General features: G+C 57.9%; 1 protein-coding gene across 3 annotated transcripts in view; it reads right to left on the reverse strand.

The window, feature by feature from the left end:
• MICALL1 (MICAL like 1) overlaps window positions 1-23280 on the reverse strand; it is a 31846-nt gene extending 8566 nt beyond the window's left edge. For 2 of the 3 annotated variants that reach the window (XM_032644839.1, XM_032644840.1), the window contains exons 1-13: window positions 22822-23280; window positions 18602-18650; window positions 18008-18149; window positions 12912-13000; window positions 11647-11789; window positions 9475-9920; window positions 7836-7893; window positions 6867-7225; window positions 5021-5436; window positions 2303-2437; window positions 1563-1689; window positions 1337-1427; window positions 1174-1247 (exon numbers count right to left, since the gene is read on the reverse strand). In XM_032644839.1, the coding sequence (XP_032500730.1) occupies window positions 1174-1247; window positions 1337-1427; window positions 1563-1689; window positions 2303-2437; window positions 5021-5436; window positions 6867-7225; window positions 7836-7893; window positions 9475-9920; window positions 11647-11789; window positions 12912-13000; window positions 18008-18149; window positions 18602-18650; window positions 22822-22967 (2275 nt within the window). In that variant the 5' untranslated portion in view covers window positions 22968-23280. Of the gene's footprint in view, window positions 1-1173; window positions 1248-1336; window positions 1428-1562; window positions 1690-2302; window positions 2438-5020; window positions 5437-6866; window positions 7226-7835; window positions 7894-9474; window positions 9921-10035; window positions 10530-11646; window positions 11790-12911; window positions 13001-18007; window positions 18150-18601; window positions 18651-22821 lie in introns of those variants that run through there. The other variant, XM_032644841.1, reaches the window with a different exon arrangement.
• Window positions 23281-23970: the final 690 nt, after the last annotated feature.

The raw sequence follows: 23970 nt of genomic DNA on the forward strand, positions 1-23970 counted from the left end.
CCATCCCTCCCTCCCAGAGTCACCCTGAGCCACGCTGTGCAGGGGCGCTTCCACTGGCCCTCCCCCCACCAGCAGAGCCCTGCCATGCTCTGGCCTAACGGCCATGAGCCCAGAGCTGCCTCTGGACAGGTACCGTACCTGCTCTCCCTTGCTCAGCAAGGCAGCCCTGGGCCCTGGATGGAGCCTGACCCCTCCCCACCAGGAGCCCACCCACACCTTCCAGGAGAGGAGGGTACCAAAACAAGCCAGTCGAGACTTCCCTGGTGGCACAGTGGTTAAGAATCCGCCTGCCAATGCAGGGGACAAGGGTTGGATCCCTGGTCCGGGAAGATCCCACATGCTTCGGAGCAACTAAGCCCATCCGTGCACCACAACTACTGAGCCCGAGTGCTGCAACTACTGAAGCCTGCGTGCCTAGAGCCCTTGCTCCATAACAAGAGAAGCCACCGCAATGAGAAGCCCGTGCACCGCAACGAAGAGTAGCCCCCGCTTGCCACAACTAGAGACAGTCCACAGGCAGCAACGAAGACCCAATGCAGCCAAAAATAAATAAAATTCAAAAATATTAAAAAATAATACTTTATTTAAAAAAAAAGGGGGCTTCCCTGGTGGCGCAGTGGTTGAGAGTCTGCCTGCTAATGCAGGGGACATGGGTTCGAGCCCTGGTCTGGGAGGATCCCACATGCCGCGGAGCAACTGGGCCCGTGAGCCACAACTACTGAGCCTGTGCGTCTGGAGCCTGTGCTCCGCAACAAGAGAGGCCGCGATAGTGAGAGACCCACGCACCGTGATGAAGAGTAGCCCCCGCTTGCCACAACTAGAGAAAGTCCTCGCACGGAAACGAAGACGCAACACAGCAAAAATAAATTAATTAATTAATAAACTCCTACTCCCAACATCTAAAAAAAAAACAAGCCAGTCTGCTCCTGTCTCGGTGTTCTCTGCAGGCCTGCCATCCCGACACCACAGACGTCACAGCCCCACGCTGGCCATGCCGTTCCCTCTCCCGTCTTGGCTTGAGCTTATTTTTCACCTGTTATGACCCAGACAGCACCCCCTGCCCTGTTCCCAGACTCTGCCCGTGCATCCCCATCAGGGCCACTCCCCAGCCCACTCCTCCATGTCACCAGGCCCCAGGGCAGGTGTCTGGGGAGTGGGTGTGGCCACACTCACCTGGCTTGTTGAGAAGGCACCGGAGCTCATACTCCACGTCGGCCTGGCGTTGCTCCAGGTTCTGCTGCTTGAAGCTGGAAGGTGGGAATAAGGTGACTGTTAGTTCTGCGGCTGCCTGGATCCTGGGGGGAAGAGCCAGGAGCCAAGGGGAGCAAGGACTCACACATAGATGAGCTCGGACTCCCGCCGAACCAGCAGATGCTTCTCGTGGATGAGCTTGAACCAGTCCACCAGCATGTCATCCTCACGGCCCTCTGGAAACCAGATGCCCACTGAGGCCAGGGCTGGAGGCAGTTCCCACCCTCAAAGGGGCCATGGCGGCTCCTACCCTGGAAGAGAGGTTCCCCCTACCCGAGTCCCACCCACCAGGCCCCCGGCAGCTCCCGCACCGTCCACTCCACCACGCAGCTTCTCCTCCAGCAGGACCCCACGGTGTTCCAGGGTATCCAGCTGACGCTCGATGGTGTCCATCTCCCCATGGATGTCCTCCTCGGGGATGTACTGGTCAGCCTGAACCTGCCCGATAGCGCCCAGTTATCTGAAGGTCAGCCCGCCCTCCCACCTGTTGGCCGCCAGGAAGAGGAACTTCCCTCTTCTCTCCGGCCAGCACTGGCCTCCACAGGCCCTGCGCCCTGGCTCCGTCCCACACCCCAGTGTGGCGAGGGATGGGTGTAGGGACAGCCACGCCCCTGCCATGCCCCTGGTCCCAGCTCCGACAGGCACGCCCAGAGGGCGATACAACTTCCTGCTTCTCTCTGGCAACTTCCTCCCCTCCTCTGCCACTCCAGAAAATATATCACAATGTGCGAAAGTGACCCTATTAGACAGAGAAACCTGAGAACACGCTAAGCTGTTTGTCACGTGAACGCTTCAGATCCTTGAACTATTATTAGTAACAATTTAAATGCATCACCCAATGCTTTTGGTCAGAGCAGCTAATCTGCTCAAAATCCCCCTGGCTGCAAGTTAATAAATCTCCCAGCTGGGCCTCCCAAGCATGCCCCCTCCAGCATCTGAGGGAAGCTGCCCAGGCAGCCCATCCTGTGGCAGAGTCCCACGGGAAGCCTGAGGCGGCCAAGGGAGGGGGCCCGGGCCCAGGCAGCCAGTGGTCTGGGGCTCCCAGCTGTACCTTGCGTTTGATGAGCGGAAAGCCGTGTCCTGGGGCAGGCGGTCTCGCTGGCTTGGAGCCTTTGGTGGCCTTCTTTACGGTTGGGGACGCTGTGGGTGATGCCTTCCGGTTAAAAGGATTCTCCTTGCAGGAAGACTAAAGGCAGGGAGACATGGCAGAAGGTAAGTCAGGGAGGGGTCAGTAAGACCCAGGCAGCTTGATCACATGGGACCATGGAAAGCAGCGGGTGGTAGGAATCAGGCAGAGACAGAATCCCCCAGCAGCCAGTCTCTGAGGAACTCAGTCATTCAACAAACACTTCCACTTCCCAGCGCCTCCCGTGTGCTGCTGTCGCACTGGATACTTCTCTACATTCCAGTTCAATTCTCACAACCACTCCCCAAGGTGGGTAGTGTCGCGCCCATTTTACAGCTGAGTAAACTCAAGTTCAGAGACGTTAAGTAACTGGCTCAAGGTCACGCTCTTCCCAAGGGCCCAAGCGGCAGTGAGACTCTATTTCAGGCTGGGGCAGCCCTCCGGCGCTGGGGGCAGTGGTCAGGACATGCAGTGTAGGGTGGGACAGAGCTATAGCAGCTCATCCAGGCCTCACAACCACCCCTTTTCCAGCGGGGATTCCGGGGTTCAGCTCCTTGCCCAGGGTCCCCCAGCCAGGAAGAGCAAAAACAGGGAACCTGCTATCAGTAGAGGGAGGAGGAAGGTAGCTCCCTTCCTGCCCAGGGAAGAGCCCCATCCTCTTGCATTTTTCTGTCCTTCTGGGGTAATCCCTGTCCTGAGGCCAGCACAGCCGGGCAGGCCCCCCACTGGGACAGGCCTTGCCTGCCACGTGGGCAGTGCCAGCATCTTCCAACCACCCTCCCCAGGCATCACTTGAGGCCGTGGAGTGTTCCCAGGAGTATTTACTGGGCTTTCCAACAGCTGGGGGGAGGGAGGAGCCCCACTCACCTCACCTGTGCCAGCCTGGGGGAGATTCCTTCAGGCTGGCGGCTGCTCTGGGATCTGAAGCAAGGGAAGTGCCAGGCCACAGGTTCAGCAGGGTGATAGTTTGGGCCCCATAGGGCAGCACCCGCCCAAGGGGCCTGCCTGTCTCCTGGCCCCACTGTCTCGGGTTCTCTCCGAATCCTGGGGTTAGGGTAAGGGATGGGGCACCCCAGGAGGAAGTCCTCTTGGGCTCTGCCCACACCCTCCACAGTCACACCCAGAGGGGCCCAGCAGGGCCAAACAGCCCAAAGGCCCCTGAGTCCCTCAAGGGTTCTCAGCCACAGAACTCCTTCAGACTAACCTTTCACAGACCTTGGGACAGGAAACATGCTGAAAGGCAGCTGCCCGCAGGGGGAAAGGGAGCGGCATCCAAAGTCAACTCCCTCCCCCACCTCCCACAGCAAGGAGCCCTGGGGCTCCTCAGAACACCCTAAGGCCCAGAGATGGGACGGGCCTTCTCCAGGTCACACAGCAGGTGGTGACAGAGCTGGACAGGAGGCTGCTGCCCAGGCCAGGGAAGGTTAAGTGGCATTTGAAAGGCGCACAGACCAGCAGCTCAGGCTCCTCCCCAGACTTATCCTCTGTCAGGTCGGTCAGACCAGGACTACAGCCGGGCCCTCAGAGGGCTGCAGAGTACGGGAAAAAAGGCAGAATCAGAACCTGGTGGTGCAAAGGGACTCTGGTGGCAGGAGAGGCCCCCTCATGAACTAGGTGCCCAGAGGAATGTCCTGACCCCTGGTTACCCCTGGTTCTTGGCGTGACACTGAGAAACAAGTGCTTCACCAGCCACAGAGGTCAAGTGGAAAACGAGCTCCCAGGGATGGGTGTCCAGCAGACCCTCCTCGTGCCCACTGCAGCCCCCAGAGGGGATGAAGCGCGGGGCCAGCCTGGGAAGGGGCCTGGGAAGGGGAGCCCACAGCACGGGCTGTCCGCACCCCTGCAGTGGCACACAAGAGAAGCACCCAGTAAAGCTGTTTCCTCGGCCCTCTGCCTGTTGAGGGCCGACCCCTCCTCTACCCGTCCCCGCCAAAAACAAACTCTACACAAGGCACAGTCATCCCAGTACCCTACCCCGACCTGTCTGTGAGCACCTGGGGGGCAGGGATCGCCACGGTCATCTCACCTCTGGAGCCCAGGCCAGCCCGTACACACAGGAGGGACTCAATGAACACCATCTGCCCCATTCTATAGGAGGGGAGACTGAGGTCTCTGGAGAAGGAAAATGACCCCAAGAAGGGAGTCATCCCCTCCCCTCTGCGCTCTACCCCAGGCGGCCTTGTAGGACAATCACCTAGGCCTGTCTCCCTGAGCAGCTTGTGAGCCCCTAGAGGGCAAGGACAAGGTCTCAATGCCACTGTGCCAGGGTCTGGCACAAATAGGACCTCAGTGAATGGAAGGGTGAACGGAAGGATGTGTGGGTTAAGTGGTGGCTAGTGGATGCGTCCCAAATGGGCACGTGCATGTGCTAGGCAGGTAAATAAGGGCTAGACGCCTCAAGACATGGAAGACCAGGCAAGTGGAGACATGAACAGATGGACGGGAGGTCTGGCTAATGGATGAAAGGATGGAGAGGTGGAGCCGTGCCTCAGTGAACGCAGTGGTGAATGGGTAGATGGGCACAGCCAAGGTCACCCAACAAGTCAGGGCCAGCAACGATGGAAGGATCAGAGACCCCGCCCTGAGACCAGGCCCACGGCCACTAGACAGGACAGCAGTCTTTAGCGAGGGTGAGGCACTCACCTTTACCTGGAGCTGTGGGGACGAGGTTCCAGGGGAAGGCGCAGGGCTCTTGTCTCCAACCAGCACGAGAGGGGTGGGAGCAGCGCCACTGCAGGGCTTGGCTGGAGGGGGACCTGGGCTGCCCCTAGTATTGGGGGCAAGGCCAGGGCTGGCCTGAGGTGTCCGGTCCACACTGGGCTGCACCAGCTCCCCAGAGGAGGACAGGGAGGAGTTGGCAGAGAGGCTGGCCGAGGTCCCAGGGCTGCCCGGCGCATGGACAGCAGGCTCTGAGGAGCTCTTGGGCACAACTGGTGGCTCCAGAAGCTCCCCACTTGGGGGCTGGCTGGAGCTCTCAGATGACAGGCTTTCCACGCTGAGGGCTGGCGACGGGGTGGCTGAGGGTGGCTCCGAGTGTGACAGGCGAGAGGTGTGGAGAGCTGTACAAACACACACACAAGTGGGTGCCACGTGAGGGGGCACAGTCAGGCTTTCCGGCCTCACCTAACACGCTCCACTCTCGACAGAGCTGCAGGCCCTGGCAACCCAAGTCCTCCACATCCAGACAGGCAAGAGCCCAGAGGACAGCAAAGGTGTGACTGGACCAAGGTCACTGGCAGACAAATCATCCCAAGTCACCTTGCGCTCCTCGGGCCCTGGCGTGCGCCTCACGGCACGTCACAGCCCTGATTTCCTTACGGCCCTCGCTTCCCCATCCAGCGTGGCTGCAGCCTCCACTTCCCCTCCCACGTCTGATGTGACCCAAAGCAAAGCCAAACCGAAAAGGCCAAAAAAAGGCCTTGCTTCTGTCTGCCTTCTCTGCCTCTGACCCAAGCAGAGGTGGGAGGGAGAAGCAGGCAGCCCTGGCGGTGGCTGGCGCCAGGCCAGGCACTGCCCCATGCCAGTTTCATCCTCATGCGTTGAGGGACACCATGCTTCAGAGTATCTTCTGCGCTTTCCCAGGAGGCAACAGACTCAGAGAGGAGAAGGGCTGGGATTGGACCAAGCTGTGTCCGACTCAGAGCTCATCCCATTGGCTGCATCTCCCACCCGGCATCACCTCCAATCAACTGACCCGCCATGCTCAGCTGGAGGGTCCCAGGGCACCAGCAGGGGCCGGAGAGGGGGGCCTGGGCCACCTGAACACCGGCCTCCGGTCATCTCTAATGTGCCCTCGGACCCACTGTCTGAGGGGCTCCCACTGAGGTCTCAGAGGCAGCTGGACCCCAGCTGTGGTGGAAGGTGGCCAGGCACAGGGCCCGAGAAGATTGCAAGACGGCGAGAGGGAGGGCTGGGCGGAGGGAGGCACAGCGCCTGGGAGCTGGCCCACCACCTCCATATCCCGGATGGGGAGACGGAGGACAGACACAGGGGAGGAACTGCTCAGAGCCACTAGCACCCGTGCCACGCAGCCAGGTCAGAGCCCGAGGCGCCTGGCAACTGGAGGAGAGTGACTAGATGGGCAGGGCTGGAGCTAACCCCTGCCCAGTGCTTTCCACGAGCCTAACTCGGTGTTACGCACATCGATGGATAACACGTTTAATTCTCACAACAGCCCTGTGAGGTGGGTTACAAAGGGTTAAGAGTATAGCCAGGAGTCTGGGTTCACATCCCGCCTCCACTGCTTCAGCGCTGTGAGGCTTTGGGCAAATCACTTACCCTCTCTGTGCCTCAGTTTCCTCACCTACAAAATGGGGTATGATACCTACCTCACAGGTTTGCTCAAGGATTGAGGACAGACATGACACACACGGCACCTGGCCTGGAGGGGATCCTGTGGCACCACGTGCCCTTCCCTGGCCCTGGGCTGACCCAGGTGCCCAACCCCAGAGTCCCAACTGTCAGGAGAGCTCCCGAGAACGCCACTCACCAAGGGCGGATGCACTGGGTGCTCGGGGGGCGGGGCGCTTCTTTGTCCTGGGACTGCTCGTGGGGGTGATGCCGTACCAGGGGTGCAGGGACTTGGGTGTGGACTCCGGGTGAGTCGGGGCAGGGCCGGTGGCTGCACGGGGTGCAGATGGGGGCTCTTCCTGCTCCTCCTCGAAGGGGTTGTAGGGCTTGGGCTCCGGGCCAGCCACCTCATGCACACCTCCGTTCTCCACCTGCCTGCTGTCCCGGCCCGGGGGCGGCGGCCCGGGGCTGCTGCTCGGGGGCAGGGGGGCTGGCTTCTTCTTCGGCTCTGCCTGCACCAGTGTGATCCATGGGGGGTCTTTCCTGGGGGCTGGTGTCCTGGACAGAGGCAGGAAGAAGCAGAAACCATTAGGAGGCAAGGGGGGCATGTCCTTCTCTCCCCAGACAGTCTTGAGTGCAGCCCAAAAGGGGTGGATGAGAAACTGCACCCTTCTCCTCTCCCACCCCAGCCCAGTGGGGCCAGTCTGGGCCCAGAGCTGAAACAGAAAGAAGGGGGCCTCTCCCTTCCCCTTCCTCTGTCTCTGGCTCTCTCTCCCCGGCCCTCTCTCTCATGGACCATACAGGGGAAACACAGCTCCCAAAGAACAGCCGGCAACCGATGTCCTCGCCTGTGGCACAGGGTCCCAGGGCTGGAGGATCTGAGCCAGGTGTACAGCTGAGCTCTGCTGCGTCTTCTATACTCTGCTGCTGATTCGCACAATGACTCCAGGAGCGAGGCCTAGGCCTCCCTCGTTCCACAGGCAGGAGAGGGGGTCCCAGGGGAGCCACAGGGAAGGGGGTGTGGGCACAGGCTCCTGCCCCCAGAGATGAGCCCCACCCCTTCTCGGGAGGGTGTGCTGGTGGGTCATATGGCCTTGTTACCCGCCCAGACCCCAGGGTACTCCCCTTCCCCCTACCAGGGCCCTGAAACCCCTCAGGGCCAGCATACCTCTCTGACAGCTTGGGTGTCCCTCTGGGCTTGGGGATGGGGGGTTCATGCAGCTTCCCTAGATGGGAAAGGAGAATGAAACAGGTCTTCATGGGCAGCTGTGAGCCGGACAGCACAGTGGGGCACCAGGGGAGCCAGCCCAAGTGCCTGCCTTACCAAGGATGCCCTTCCGTCCCACCTGGCAGGTCATGGACTCCAGGTGGCCATGGCAACCTCACCTGCACCCTCCTACCTCCCCAGCCCAGCACTCAGGGAGATTAGATAAACACCAAAGGTGACAGGTAGAGAAGGTCAAAGGGGCAAGGCCAGGACACCTAGAGACCCCATTCGTATTTCAGTTAAGAAGGGGGAACCCTGGACTTCCCTGGTGGCGCAGTGGTCAAGAATCCACCTGCCAGTGCAGGGGACACGGGTTCGAGCCCTGGTCTGGGAAGATCCCACATGCCGCGGACCAACTAAACCCGTACACCACAACTACTGAGCCTGCGCTCTAGAGCCCGCGAGCCACAACTACAGAAGCCTGCGCGCCTACAGCCTGTGCTCCGCAACAAGAGAAGCCACCGCAATGAGAAGCCCGTGCACCACAACAAAGAGTAGCCCCCACTCGCCACAACCAGAGAAAGCCCATGCGCAGCAACCAAAAATAAATAAATTTATTTTTAAAAAAAAGAAGGGGGAACCCAAGTGCCCCTCTGACACTTCCCCAAAGTGGACAGGAAATATTGTTTCAACTCAGCCCCAGGGTCACCTCCTCCTGCAAGCCTCCCCTGACTCCCAAGTGTCCTCCGTGAATCCCACCATAGCCTCTGCTCCCCCATCTTAACAGACATCTACATTCTACCAAAATCCTCATGTCTGTGTCCATCTCTCCCTCGAGACTGGCAGCACCTCAAAGGCACAAACAGGTCTGAACAGTATCTCTATCCCCAGCGTCCAGCTCAGGAACGGGCCTCCATGAGTGCGGAACAGAACGAACAAGTCCCAGAGGGAGACCCTGGGAGTCTCCCTCCCCTGGGCCTCCTCTGATAAGAGTTGCCCAGCACATCTCAGATTACAAGGAACCATGTTTCCATGAGCTTATGGAAGCCCAGGAAGGCCATGTGGGAAGGTCTGACAATGAGGGGTGAGGCAGGGGTCTCCACTACAGAACAGGCCAGCCTGGGGAGTGCCCCAGGGGCCCATCTGACCAGGGACACACCCTCCCCTACCCCCAGCCCCTGAGCTGTCCCCTGCCAGACATCCAGATGTGGACAAGCACACAGGCTGGGCCTGGGAGGGGAGGTCACCTGAGTGTGGACACAGAACCAGACACACTCGGGACACAGGCACACATGATGTACACTCCCTACACCCCGAAACTGAAGCACACAAGATGGACACAAAAGGACACACATCCTGGGCACACAGAATGGGGCAGGGATCTGTGTCCTTGCAGCATGGAGAACAGAGCGCGCACCGAGGGGCCTCAGTAACTGTTTGCTGTGTGAATTAATAACCTCAGCACCACAGTCGTCCCCAGCACATCCACAGCACACACAGGCACGGACAGCACGGCCCCATGAATACTCCCAGGCACGTGTACGTTTAAACGCCAGGCACACCTCAGGAAGCGCCCAGCCCCAGTCGGGCCCTTGCTCACCATTCACGAGGCCGCTGCCGCCTCCCTGCTCCACCAAGTTCTCCTGCTGCAGGCTGGACCGGGGCCGGGGCGTGGGGGGCGTCAGGGCTGTGCTCTCAGAGGCCTTCCTGGGGGCAGGTGTGGGGCGGTTGCCCGGGGTGCTGGCCAGCTCCTGTGGTTTGCCGGGAAGCTGGGGCTTGGTGGGGATCTGGGGTCGGCCCTCGGGGCTGGCCTTGGGTACGTCCACCTCGGGCCCTGCAGCTGCATTAGGGCTGGGGCCGCCTCTCTCCACATCCTTGGCTTCTTCTGTAAGTTGCTGCTGCTTTGGCTGTGGGGGGAGTGTGGGCCTGGCCCCTGACCACCCACCAGGGCCCAGCCTGGCGCAGTGCTCCGCACACACAAAGGTGCCCTCCTCTGGCCCACTCCTGTAAGCTCCGGGGAGCAGGGTGCTGGAGCACCGCCGACACCTGCCAGGGAAAACAGGGGTGGGGTGGGATGGGGGGATCAACTTAGCCAGGCAGCCCGGCCCAGGGTGCTGGCTACCCCTCCTCCCAACTGCCAGCCTGGATCCCGTCTCAGTACCCAGAACTTCCCAGCGGAAAAGAAAAAGGGTAAATGTCAGAATCACACCAGAACAATAAAACCATGTGAAATCAGCAACATAAATTGTGAAACACGCCTTCAGTTTCTGCTGTAAGAGGAAGCAAAGGTTCCCCCAGCTCCTACGGAGGTTCCATCCAGTGTGCGGGCTGCCGCTCATTAGTGGCTCAAGAAATCAATTTAGTGGTTTTCAACCAACCAGGCGTTTTTGTTTTGTTTTGTTATGAAATAGAAAAAAATAAGATACATCAGAATGTATCACACTTGTTTTATGAAACTCTAATTCCAGTTGTGCATCTATTCATACAAGTTTGATTTCAGGGATGTACTTAACAATTGGTCACAGTGACAAATGTATGTCACCATAAAGGGTATTTAAAACACTGCCCTGATGGCCAGACGTGACTGTTTGTGCAATGGTTTCCTTCCTCGAGATTTTTCCCCCATGACACCTCAGTTCTGCAGGTCCAGCCACCACACACACACACACACACACACATACCGCACACACACTGCACACACACACACTGCACACACACCACACAAAACACACACAACACACACACAACACACCCACACAACACACACAACACACACCAAACACAACACACACACAACACACACCACACACACACAACACACAAAACACACACACCACACAAACACACACCAAACACACACACACACCGCACACACACACCACACACACACACCACACAAACACACACCAAACACACACAACACACACACACACACACACCGCACACACACACCACACACACACCACACACACCACACAAAACACACACAACACACACACAACACACCCACACAACACACACAACACACACCAAACACAAACACAACACACACACAACACACACCCACACACCACACACACACAACACACAAAACACACACACCACACAAACACACACCAAACACACACACACCACACACACACACCACACACACACCACACACACAACACATACACAACACACACAACACACACACACACACACACACACACACACACACACACACACACACAAACTCTAAACCACAACTGAATACACACTATAACTCCCAGTCACTGGTTTCCATGGACTATTCAATTTTCTTTGCTGATTTTTTTTCTAACATATAAATCGTTTTCATACATTCTCTAAGCTATTTATATTTTCCCTGCCTCTTATTCCATTTTTCTTAAACCTGGCTTCCCCTGGGAACCACACACTGAAAGCAAGTTGTTACTATGATTTCTTTTTTTAACTGCTTTCTTTAGAAAAAAAAAAAAAGGAAGAAAAAACTAAAATAAGATTTTTTAAATGCTTTCTTTTTTCAACAGCTCTTAGAGCACATTCTGCTCCTTAACCATCATCAGGTACTTAGTCTCAAAGAGCTCTGGCCCCATCTCTGTCTCTAATTCTGTGACTGACCAAGTCTTCTCCCCTCACTAGGCCTTCGTTTGTTCATCAGTAAAATGGGGAAAAGCAAGATGCCCCAGCATGACGAGCCTGCCAAGGGGCTTGACACACCATGGTGCTGGATCTAGGGAAGCTCCCTGCCCCCCAGGGCCCGCCCACTCACCGGAAGCAGTGCCGGTGGTACAGCTTGCCGTCGGCCAGGTAACGCTGCACCAGGTGCACGTGCTGCTGGCAGGCCGCACACGTGCTACTGGGGGTCCGGCGGGCGCCCTGCTCTGACAGGCTGCCCGAGGAACACTCATCGCCCTGCAGGGAACGGGGTGGACAGACTGGGGGTTGGGTCGGGGTCACCAGCCTTCCTGTTCAAGAACACTCCCTGTTCCCCGCTCTAACGGTGGCCATCTCCCAAGAGTGAGCAGTGCTAACACACTCCGTCAGAGCCCCAGAAGGGCAGAGGGTGGGGACTGTCACTGCTTTGCACATGAGGAAACTGAAGTCCAGAAAGGGGGAAAGACCTGCTCAAGGTCACTGAGTCAGGGTGGAAACACAAAAATCCAGACTTCCGGTTTCTGGGGCCCTGTCCGCCAGGAAGGCAGCTTCCGGCTGTATAACCCCTTCGCCTGAGCTGCTCTTGTCCCGCTCCCGTCCCCGCAGGTGGGCCTTGCCTGACAGGTGGCTGCCCTCTTAGGCCCACCTCGTCTGCCTCCTCTGTCCCCCCAACTAGAACCAAGCAGATTTAAGGCCAAGTTTCTCAGCTTCTAAGCACTGTGACCTTGAGCAAGCTGTCTTCGTCTCTGAGCCTTGGGTTCCTACCTGCCAAATGGAATCCTATAACCCCTGCCTGTCTCAGCCCTGCACATGCTCACTGGACACCCACCGTGGGCTGGGCTCCCTGTCCCTCAAGAGGTCCTCCAGCAAGGCGCAGTTGGGAGCAGGTGGGAAAAGCCCTCTGCACACTGTGAAGTGCTGTCCAGACGTGAAACGCTGGTGTCATCCCCTAAGCATCTTGGAGCAGGGGGCTGGCAGTGAGGCCCCCACTTCCCAGCTGAGAGATCTTGAACAAATGACCAAACCTCTCTGAGATTCAGTTTCCTCATCTGTACGTCAGGACACACAATACCCACCTCCCAGTGTTGCTGAGAGGATTAAGCAGAATCCCCCTAGGAAGTTTAAAGCTCTGTCTCACGGGAATCAAGGAGAGAATTTGCTGTATTGCATTGGAGAGTCCTGTGAGTCCCATGATGGAGAGTCAATGCTGTGGATGCCCTGTGCCCCTCCCAGGCCTGCCATCCCCTGCCCCTACCGCCCTGGCCTGGCCTGTGAGAATCTAGTCCCAAAGCCAACGGGAAAGGGACCAAGAACACCCGCGGAACGCGGCAGTGGCAGCTGTCCCCCCACCCCACCTGCCCACCCCCGGCATCTGCCTACCTGAGCCCTGTCTCCTGGTTCCGCGGGAGTGGGTGCTTTGGATGGCGGGGAGGATGCTGCCAGGCCCTTTCTGGGTGATGAGACCCCGGCTGCCAAGAGACCAGAAAGAGACTCTGAGGCAGCTGGAGACCCTGGAGGTCCAGGAGGCCCAACCTGGCCTGAGCTTTGAGCTCCATGGCTACCACCTGAGGGCAGACCACTGACGCAGTAGGACCAGGCTCCCACTTCACACAGGCAGGGGATGCCTCCTTCCAAACTAAGTGCCAAGGGCAAGCTACCCAACCCTGCCAGGCCTCCGCAAAGCGGAACAGTGACTCCCACTGCACAGGGCAGTGTGAAAAATAAGGCACCAGGGACTTCCCTGGTGGTGCAGTGGTTAAGAATCTGCCTGCCAATGCAGGGGACACGGGTTCAAGCCCTGGTCTGGGAAGATCCCACATGCCGCGGAGCAACTAAGCCCGTGCCTCACAACTACTGAGCTTGCGCTCTAGAGCCCCCGAGGCACAGCTACTGAACCCCGTGTGCCTAGAGCCCACGCTCTGCAACAAGAGAAGCCACCGCAATGAGAAGCCCGTGCACCGCAACGAAGAGTAGCCTCCGCTCACCGCAACTAGAGAAAGCCCGCGTGCGGCAACAAAGACCCAACGCAGCCAAAGATGAATAAATACATTTATTTTAAAAACATAAAGTAAGATAAGGCACCAGGACAAGCACAGAACCATCAGCACCCAACATGTGAAAGGACGGGTAGCTTCCTTCCCACGAGGCTGAACAGGTGAAGGGAAGGAAAGAAGAGGAACCACATGGCGCCGGCCTGAAGGTTCAGGAAGATGGGCTGGCTCCCTGGGGCCGAGGAGCTGCCCCACCCAAGCCCAAGTGGGCAGGTGCAGCCCGGAACCCTGCCTGCACGCCCTCGAACCAGAAGAAACCCACCGCCCAGCCCACCCGCCTCCTCCATGACTCTGCTCCTTCACTACTTCAGCAAATACCCACTAAGCACCTACTCTGTACCCAGTGATTAAAATAAAACCCCCAAATTCAGAGAACTGTATACCAAAAGATAAATCAATACTACTGTATGCTCTTTTTTTTTTTTTTTTTTTTTTTTGCGGTACGCGGGCCTCTCACTGTTGTGGCCTCTTCCGTCGCGGAGCACAGGCTCCGGACGCGCAGTCTCCGCGGCATGTGGGATCTTCCCGGACCGGGGCACGAACCCGTGTCCCCTGCATCGGCAGGCGGACTCTCAACCACTGCGCCACCAGGGAAGCCCTATGCTAATTCTTAAAAATAAAATCCAGGGGGCTTCCCTGGTGGCGCAGTGGTTGGGAGTCCGCCTGCCGATGCAGGGGACGCAGGTTCGTGCCCGGGTCCGGGAAGATCCCACATGCCGTGGAGCGGCTGGGCCCGTGAGCCATGGCCGCTGAGCCTGCGCGTCCGGAGCCTGTGCTCCGCAACAGGAGAGGCCACAGCGGTGAGATGCCCGCGTACCGCAAAACAAAAAAAAATAAAAAATAAAATAAAATAAAATAAAATCCAGGGAACTCCCTGGTGGTCCAGTGGTTAGGCGCCTCCAATGCAGGGGGCCCTGTGTTGGATCCCTGGTTGAGGAACTAAGATCCTGCAAGCTGTGAGGCCCGGCCAAAAAAAATCCAAATTCCTCACTAGTCTAAGGTAGCATTGCCAGAACCTCAGGTCACAATCTATTAACGGACCCTGAAATCAACTGAGTGGACTGCAACTAGCATACTGTAAAGATGAATTAGAAGGAAATATCTGTGGGCATCTCCTGTTTTAAGGGGAAGAATCGGTTCCTGAAACTTGTTTCATTGACATATGTGTACATGAACATGGATTATAATGGGAAACATATTTCTTACCATGAGTCATGGTCAAAAATTTGGGGCCCACTCCCTACCACCACGACTACCCCACCACCCCCACCCCCTACTGCTACCCCAACCCTGGCCTCACCTCCTCCTTCCCCCTCACTCCCCTGGAGCACACAGGCCCCCTGCTGCCCCAATTGCCTGGAATATTCCTCCCCAGATCTTCACATGGCCTCCTTCTCCTCCTTGTTCAAGGCTTAGCTCAAATGTCACCTTCTCAGAGAAGTCCTCCATGACTACTCACCTGAAATAGCCACTTCCCTCCTCTCGTTGCTTTTTTTTTTTTTTTTTTTTTTTTTTTGGCGGTACGTGGGCCTCTCACTGCCGTGGCCTCTCCCGCTGTGGAGCACAGGCTCCGGACGCACAGGCCCAGCGGCCATGGCTCACGGGCCCAGCAGCTCCGCGGCACGTGGGATCCTCCCGGACCGGGGCACAAAGCCGCGTCCCCTGCATCGGCAGGCAGACTCTCAACCACTGTGCCACCAGGGAAGCCCCTCTCATTGCTTTTTATACCATTACCTTATTTTGTTTGCTTATCGGACTTATCTGCAATTATATTAATTACTTTGTTCTCTCTCCCCTCCCCCATCCTTTAGACTGCAAGCTCTGTGAGTCTGTATCGTTCTCAGCTCTCTCCCTAGCACCTAGCACAGTGTCTGGCACACAGTAGAGGCGAAATAAATATTTGTTAAATGAATGAATAAGTGCCAGGTGCTGGAGTCATGTAGCAGGTCTACAGGGGAGAGGGAGTAATTGAGATACTATGACCAGAGTGTTATATGTTCACCATGGGGCAGGGGGCTATAAGAACACCTGGAGTATATCAGGGCAGGCTGCTTGGAGGAGGCAAAATGTGGGGTGAGAGGATGATTAGGAAAGAGTGTGCCAGAGCATGGGCGGTGAGGACAGGGACTGGAGGATCACCAAGAAGAAAGGCTTAGCAGTAAAGGAATGTGATACATTCAAAGCAGCACAAGAAATTCAGTATGACTACAGCTGGGGCAGTGAGTGGCTTAAGCTAAGTCGGGAGAGGCCCTCAGGGGCCCCGCTAAGAAACTGGGCTTCATCCTGATGACACCACCCCTGTCACCCCTACCCCCTCCTCTGAGTCCCTCAGCCACTGGGCTTCCTTCCGTCACACTCTGGTTCCAGACTAGGCTGTGGCTCCTGGAGGTCAGGGGTCAGCTGACATGCCCAGGGTCACCGGCCTCCACAAAGCCTAGCACAAGATGAAAGGAGAGCACGGCACGGTGTTGTCTCAACCACGGCCAGCTTCCAAAGTTACCCAGTACAGTGAAAGTCAAGCCTGGTCAAAATTACCCTTGAAATCCCTCCCCTCACCCAGAAAGTACAGAAGAGGACCATCTGGGGGAGCCTAAGAGCCAGCTTCGCCTCCAGCGTTGGAACACCTCGCTGCATTCCCTCTGGTTGAGCAGCAGGTGGGATAAAAATGGTTTGCACTTAGGGGCCAAGCCGTATGGTAGCACAAGCTGTGCCTTTAGCAACAGGAGTTCCCCACAGGCCCAGGGGGTGCTCTTGCCCCGGCAGAACACGGGGAGCTGGGCCACCAGGGCGACCTCACCCCCAGGGTGCCTGGTGAGGACCGGGAACAAAGTGGGCACCACCGACAGTATTACCAAGGGCCTTGCTCCACCTGCCCAGCCCGCAGGTCCCCGGAAGGAGGCCCTCCAGAGAAGAGCTTAGTAGAGGGAGATCGGGGTTTGGCCACAGGGAACCCTCCAGAAGATAAGACTGAATTGTGATTCTAGGTGAGCAAGCTAAATTCTAACCAATGGAATAAAAAAGTAATAATAATAGTAACCTTGAGTCCTCAATAAGGACCAGACACAGGTCATCCTTCCTCATTTACTCCCATTAACCCTGTGAGATGGGTGCTGTTCTTATCCTCACTGCAAAGGGGACCCTAAGCCGAGAGGTGACCCTGTGGCCCACTGTCACCCAGACAGTAAATGGCAGCACAGAAACGTTCAGTCCACGCTGCCTCTCACCAGACACTCGGCAGTTGAGAAATACTTTCATTTTTATTTCTAGTAAAATACATATAATGTTATTTGTTCAATTATAATATTAATCCCTAGCATTATGGGGGGGGATGGGGAGTAACAGATTATTTTAATCTTTTAATTTTTATGTTTTCTATGTTCTAATTTTCTACAGTAAGCATGTTTTACTCCTAGTAAGAAAAAAAAAATCCTAGAATACTTTTAAAATTAAATTAAATTTTATTAAAAATAAAATTCCTAGAATACTTTTCTTTTAAGAGATGGGCTGAGATTGTCCACATGGAGAGCAGAGGCTGGAGGAAGGACCGACATGGCAGCGGAGGGGCAAGGTGCCCACCCCCAGAGGACCCCTGACAGCAGTGACACAGCGCAGGAGTCGGGACACCCGAACTTGGTTTTCCTGCTGTATGACCTTGAGCTCCTCCCTTCCCCTCTTTGAGCCCATTTCCTCTCTGCGGAAGACAAGGCCCAGGAGAGATTCCCACATGGGGACTCTCCAGGCAGGAGGCTCAGTAGCCACCCAGTGACCTGACTCAGGGCCGAGAAATACCCTTGCAGTCTTCCATCCCCCCACCCCCACCCCCCTATCCCACCCCACACAATTCCCCAGCTTCTTAGTTCTCAGGCCTTGAAGGTCACTGCTGGGGGAGATGCTACACAACAGCCCTACAGGACCACTTCCCCACCGGAGGGAAAAACCCAGGGAGGCGTCTGCAAACAGGAAGTAAGGGTGGGTGCCAGAGAGGTGAACTCACAGACAGTGGATGCACTCGTCCTGCTTTGTCTCCTCTGACATTATTAATTTTTTTTTTTTCCCCCGCACCAAGTGGCTTGTGGGATCTTAGTTCCCCGACCAGGGATTCAACCCGTGCTCCCTGCACTGGGAGCGCCAAGTCCTTAACACTGGACCACCAGGAAATTCCCTCCTCTGACATTATTTCACTCAGTTACTGGTTCACGCATTTGTTGTCTGTCTCCCCCGCCAGACTATGAGCTCCCCGAAGGCAGCGATCTCCTTCACCGCTGTGCCCCCCGGGCCCAGCACAGTGTTATTTTACTCAATTAATATTTCAGTGAGTGAATGAATGATGAGCTGCCTCCCTGTGCCTGTTTGCACCTCAGAAGACAGTGTGACACATGCCCCGCCCCCAGGGCCAGCCTCCCTGAAGGGCTGCACCCCTCTCACCTTGGCCAGGGCTGGCGAAGTGGTTGTAATATTGGGACACGTAGGTCATGATGCTGAGGCAGTCAGGGACACTCATGGAGACCATGTCACTGGGGTCCAGGAGAGCAGGGATTCCCAGCTCCTTCTCAGCCACTTCAAAGGCCTGGGGGCGTGCAGATGCCAGGGTGGGGGAAGGTTTGAGGCGGGGGGGGGCGGGGGGGGGGGTGGGAACGTGTCGGGTGGAGGGCAGGTGCAGGGGTGGGAGAAGGATGGGGCGTGCACAGAAGCAGTCACAAGCAGGAAGAGGAAGACGAGGCAGGGTCAGTGGGCGCCACTCTGCACAGACCCAGCTTTGCTCAGCGGGATGAGGGGGATGAGGGCAGGGGTGACTGTGACCTGGAGAAGGGGAAGGTCTGGTGCTCCAGGCACAAGTCGGCCAGAGGGGAGCAGGGGGTGGGGAGAGGAGCGGCCAGGGCCCCAGTGCAAGGCAGCTGCTCTGGGAGCTGGTCCGTGAGCCCCTCACCTCAGCTCCTGCCCTGCAAGACCCCTGCCCTCCGACACACACCCTCCCAAAACACACAGCCTCGTGGGCTTCCATCTGTCTGGGGGACTCACCAAACGGTTATTCTCGAAGACATTGTCCTTGGAAAGTGAATCAAACTCTCTGCAAGAGACAAAGTGGGGGAGGAGCATTGAGGAGAGGGCTGGGGCAGGGGTGTGACCAGTGGAGGTGACCACATCCCAGCCAGCCTGGGTCTCAGCAGGGTTGGGGGAGGGGTCTGTGGACTGTGGAGGAGGAAACTGAGGCAAGGAACACGTGCTAATAGAGCGGGGGCTGCCAGGTGGGGCAGAGAATGAGCACATGGCCCCCGGGGGCCTCCAAGCAGAGGCTGGAAATCACTCAGAAGGGGCGGGGTTGAAAAGCCCCAGCTTCGAGTTTATCCCCCAGGAAGCCATGTCCTGACTCAGTGGCAAAGACAAAACTAAGACCAGGACCAATGCTGGCGACAACAAGGACACCCACAGATTGCTGACCTCACGCTGAGAACTAGGCTGAGCTCCTGTCTTGAATTTATTTTCAACTCTACTTGGCAGGTATTTACCCCACTTTACAGATAGGGTCACTGAGGCCCAGAGAGAGGAAGCCACCCCGGGAAGAGGAAGCCGTCCTGGGAATCCACATTTCTGTTCCTTCCACTGCCTGTCACAAACCTGGACAGCCACACCAACTTGCTGAAACCCTAACCCAGGCCGAAGAGGAATGTTGTCTCAGTGGGGCCGGGAATAGAACAAGTCGGAACCAGCCTGGAAATAGTACATTCTCCAGAGCTGCTGGCACGGAACGGTCGGCCAACCCCGCTGAGCCACTCCTAGGGGCACCATCCTTCGGGGAGCAGTGAAGGGTGTCCCAGTTCCTAAGCTGGGACAGGTGAGAAGTGGCAGGGCCTGCCGGAGTAACCTAGCTTTTATTTATTCCCCTCCCCACCTCCTGGCTCCAGCTGCTGGAGTGGCTGAAACCAGCGGAGGAGACCCAGCCTTCTTGCCCAGCAGCCTCCTGGGTACACCCGCCCCAAGCCTTGTCCTTCTACGGCTGGAAACTGCAGCCTGACTGCCTGAGACGTGGGCCCAGAGGCCGGAGAAGGCAGTACGGCCTCCAAAGTCTGGGTCCCAGGCCCTGCTCTTCCAGGTGAGGCTGTGTGACCTTGGGCGGGTCGGCAGTCCTCGTGGCCTTCATTCTCCCATCTGCAAACTAGGGGAAGCCCTCGTGCCACCTCCCAGGCTGGTGGGGAGGACCAGTCTTGTTAGAGGCCAGCCTCACAGACACAAGAGAGCCCTCCTCCTGCTGCCCACCTGCCTGCTAACTTCTCCAGGCAGAGATCAAGGTACAGTGAACGTGGGCCAAGGCAGGAAGGGGTAGTTTGCAGACCCCAGGAGGTGCCCAAGGCCAAAAGGCCGAGTGGGCTGGGGAGGGGATTGTGTATGTACTTCAGCCCCTTTCGCCACCTCTGGCCAGACCGCTTCTTTCTCCCCTCAGCTGGGTCCCGAACTCCTCCCCTTGCTTGGCCACTGCCTAAGAGTGTGACACTGAGCAAGCTACACAACCTCTCTAAACCTCGGGGACACTGTGACAGCAGCCCAGCCCCCAACAAAAGCTTGTTCTGAGGCTGAATGAGACAAAAGCAGCTTGTCTGGGCCGTTTATTTCAGTCTCCCAGCAGTGTTCTTAGAAGGCCAGGGTCACATTTTGTTCACGGCGTGCACTCAACACCCTCCACAGTGCCCGGTACTTAGTAGGCACTCCATAAATGTCTACTGAATGCGTAAATGCCGGAAACAGTGTGAAAACTGTAAAGGTCCCCACGTACCACAATTTTTCCTCCACTTCTCCCTCCCCTACCTTCGTCCCTAATCAACATCTAGGCTTTGGAAACATATTTTCTGAGAGTTTTCGAAGGCTGGGAAGTTCTATTTGGCTCTGGGGGAGGTGAGGAGCACAAAAATGAAACCCACATGGTCCCTCAAGGGAGCTTAAAGATGCCTAGATTTGAGGAGGGGGAATGAGCCCACAGCTCGAGAAGGCTGAACCACTTTAGAAGATGGTGCTTGCCCTCGCCCCCACCCCAGCCCTACTCTCATGGAGATCCTCCCTAGCCATCACCGAGGTCCTCTCTATGCCTCTCTATGCCTCTCTGGGCCTCGGTTTTTCTCCCGTGCAATGGGCTGGCAGCCCAGATGCTGGCCTGCCTTGCAAATGAATGCCTGGACCTGATTCTGGATCTCTTCGCAGGAGGGAAGCCCCCTCCGCTCCACACGAACTCTAGCCACATCCCTCCCTGTGGCCCCATCCACCCTCCTTAGCCAGCAGGAAGCCCTAAGCACTCTGGCCCAGCCACATCTCCCAGCCCTCCCTGCCCTGTGCTATGGGCTCCAACAGTGCCGCCTGTGTCTCTGCTCAGGTGGTCCCCTCTGCCGGGAATGCCCTTCCCTCAGCCCTGACCCAGCTCCTGCTATCTCCTTGAAGTCTATGTGACGGCTGGGAGGCCTTCCCAACCTAGCCCTTTGATACAGCACTTCCCACGTGGAGTTATCAGCACTGCTTATACATCTGTTACCCCCATAGGCCATGGGAGACTGTGTGGGGTTTGCCTCTTGGTTGGTTAGTAGCTATTTCCATTACCAGGCACAGTGTCCAGCACAGAGTATAACTCTGCAGACATTTGTGGAATAAACGAAGGAATGAGACACTTTCATCATCCCTTCCTGCTTAATAACACTTCTTATAATAACTAATGTTAACTGAATGTTCACTGCCCCATTTAATTTCTCCCAACAATCCTGGGAGGTAGGTCTTATTATCAGCCCCCCTTTACTGACCAGGAAGCTGATGCCTGGAGGGATCCAGTGATTTTCCCAGCACTTTGTGCTGGCAGGCTCGGGTCCATTGCGTGGCTTAGCTTGACACCTAAGTCCTGTCACACGCTGGCCAACCCTGCCTCACCACTTGCCCCCCAGCCAAAACAGAAGACCCCTTGAGCCCTCCGCTCTAATGCGTGGGTCCAATCTGGGTGCCCTCCTTCTCCAACCTTCAAGGCGCGGCTCCTGAGCCCCCTTACCCCGTGCCACAGGCCCCACAAGAGGCAGCAGCCCACCTACATCTCCACCTCATCTCGTTCGCTTCTGCATCCACAACCCCCAAAACCCACTCCTCCAGGGCCCACCCCACCACCTACATGGTACAGAATAAGCTAAATGCATCTACACCATCGAATCCTTGAGGCAATCCTTCCCTTCCTTCCCTCCTTCATCAAAGCCTCCCAGGTGCTGTCTTTGGGGAGCACAGGAGGTGGAACAGACACACAAAGACTCCAGGCCCTGTCAGGCTTGGGGAGCCCTGTCCGAGGGGCTGTAAGCAAGACAGACAAGGACCATGACTCTTGTCCCCAGTTTGCAGATGAGACCAGAAGTACAAGGAATGGCAGCTGCCAGATAAACACGCACTCAGTGTTTTATGAATGAATGAATGAATGGAAGAGGTTCCAGGGCCCAAGGAAGAGGGAGCTGAGATAGAAACACCAAGTCAACTGTTCTGGGGTCTGAATAAATTTTCCCGTGGAACCTCACTGGGCACCTGGGGGCAAGAAGAGGCCATTTCACACCCTGGAGCAGCCCATTAGGGCTGTAGGTCAGACCCTAGGAGTCTTCATTCAGCCTCCCTGCCCCACTGAGGACAGCAGAGACATGCGGAACACACCTGGGGAGACAGGTCTGTGTCCTAATGGGGAGGGGGTTACATCCATTCATCTGACCTCTATTAACCTAGGGTTTCCTCTGTGCCAGGCACTGTGCTAGTGCCCTGGAAACATGATCGCATGGGGGAATCAAAGCAAGGGGGCCCCACAGAGGGAACAGGCCTCAATGCCCCACGTGGAGGGGGGCTGCTCAGAGTGCCTGTTTAAGAGTTTAGTGTAAGAAAGGCCCAGGGTCCCCAAGGAGGGCTCGGTGCTCCTTCAAAGAGGCAAGGCCTTGGAGGCTTCGGTGTCCCTTGGGCGGAAATCAGTGCCCTGTGGGCGGGGCCAGGGCCTCAGCAGAAAGACCGGCATGGGGGGCGGGCTGTGTTCCAGTGGGCGGGGTCAAAGAGGCCAAGTGGGGGAGGGGTGCCCTGGATCAGAGGGTCTCCTTGAGGCGTTGGGGGCCCGCGGGAGGGTGGGAGTCTCGGCCTCCGGGGGCGGCGCCTGCCGCCGCCCCGGCTCCGCGTCACTGAGCGGGGCGGGGGTCCCCACCTCGAGTCCGCGCCGCCCTGCGCCCCGGCCGGCCGCCCGCCCTCCCGGCACTCACAGCAGGTCGGGCCGGTGCCGGTGCAGGATGGCGCAGAAAGCCAGGCCGTCCCGGAAGGAGCTGCTCAGGTCGCGGATGTCCACACCGCGGTAGCCCTCGCACTGGCGGCGGCACCAAGCCAGCAGCGCGACCCGCGGCCCCGCCATGAGCCGCGCGGGGCTCGGGCCCGGCTCCTGGCGCCGCCGGGACCGGGCTTCACCCTCGGACCCGGCTCGGGCCGGTTTCCAGCTACGGCTGCGGCTGTGATTCCGGCGCGGCCCAGCCGGCGCGGCTTGGAGCTTGGGGCGCGACCCGCTATCGGCGGGCGCAGGGCGGGGAGGAGGCGGGGCCGCGGCCTCGGAGTCCTCGCTCCGGCTCCGGAGCGGGGTCCCGGATCGGCTGCCTGCTTCCCGCCCGGCCCTGCCCGGACCTGCCCGAGCAGCCGCTGCCCGAATGGCCCTGCCCGGCCGGCCGCCGCCTACTCACCGCCGCCCGCTCCCCTTGCTGTGGGCCGGCCGCGGGCGCGGGCGTCCCGCTGGTCTCGGTCCCCGCCCGCCGCCGCGGGGGAGCGGGGAGGGGGCGGCGGCCTGGCGCCCCTCCCAGCGGTGGCTCCGCCCCCCAGACGCGGACCCCGCACCCCCACCCGCCTCACGGGCCCAGCACCCCACCGCCCCTCTCCTCGGCGATCCCGGTCACCCCTTCCCACTCCCCGCCGTGGACTCCTCAAAGAACTCTGGGATGGCCCCTGAACCCCTCACCCACCGCAAACTAGCCCCTCCCCACAGTGACTTCTTCCTCCACCACGCTGCCCACCGGGAAGTCTCCTCTTCCTCCCATCCTGAGTGCTTCCCACTCTAAGGACCTGCAAATCCCCCACATTCCCCTGGCCTGAAACTTTTAGGAGGCATTCTCCCCACCCTCGGCCAATCAGGCAGTTCCCCTGCAGACCCCAAAGCACCCCCAGATGACCACTAGCTTCATTCACCCTGTCTCACCACTCCAGAACACCCTTGACCTACAGGTAGTTCTGTCTGCCACCTTCCCCTCCCCCCAGAGCCGGACCGGGAGACTCCATGCTCCCACCCATGGGACCCCCGGGGCCCTTCCCATGGGACGCCCCCGCCACCACCACCACCACCACAGTGGTCCAGGTGTCCACTCAGTGATGTA

Source organism: Phocoena sinus, chromosome 10, assembly GCF_008692025.1.
Source record: "Phocoena sinus isolate mPhoSin1 chromosome 10, mPhoSin1.pri, whole genome shotgun sequence".
NCBI lineage: Eukaryota > Metazoa > Chordata > Mammalia > Artiodactyla > Phocoenidae > Phocoena > Phocoena sinus.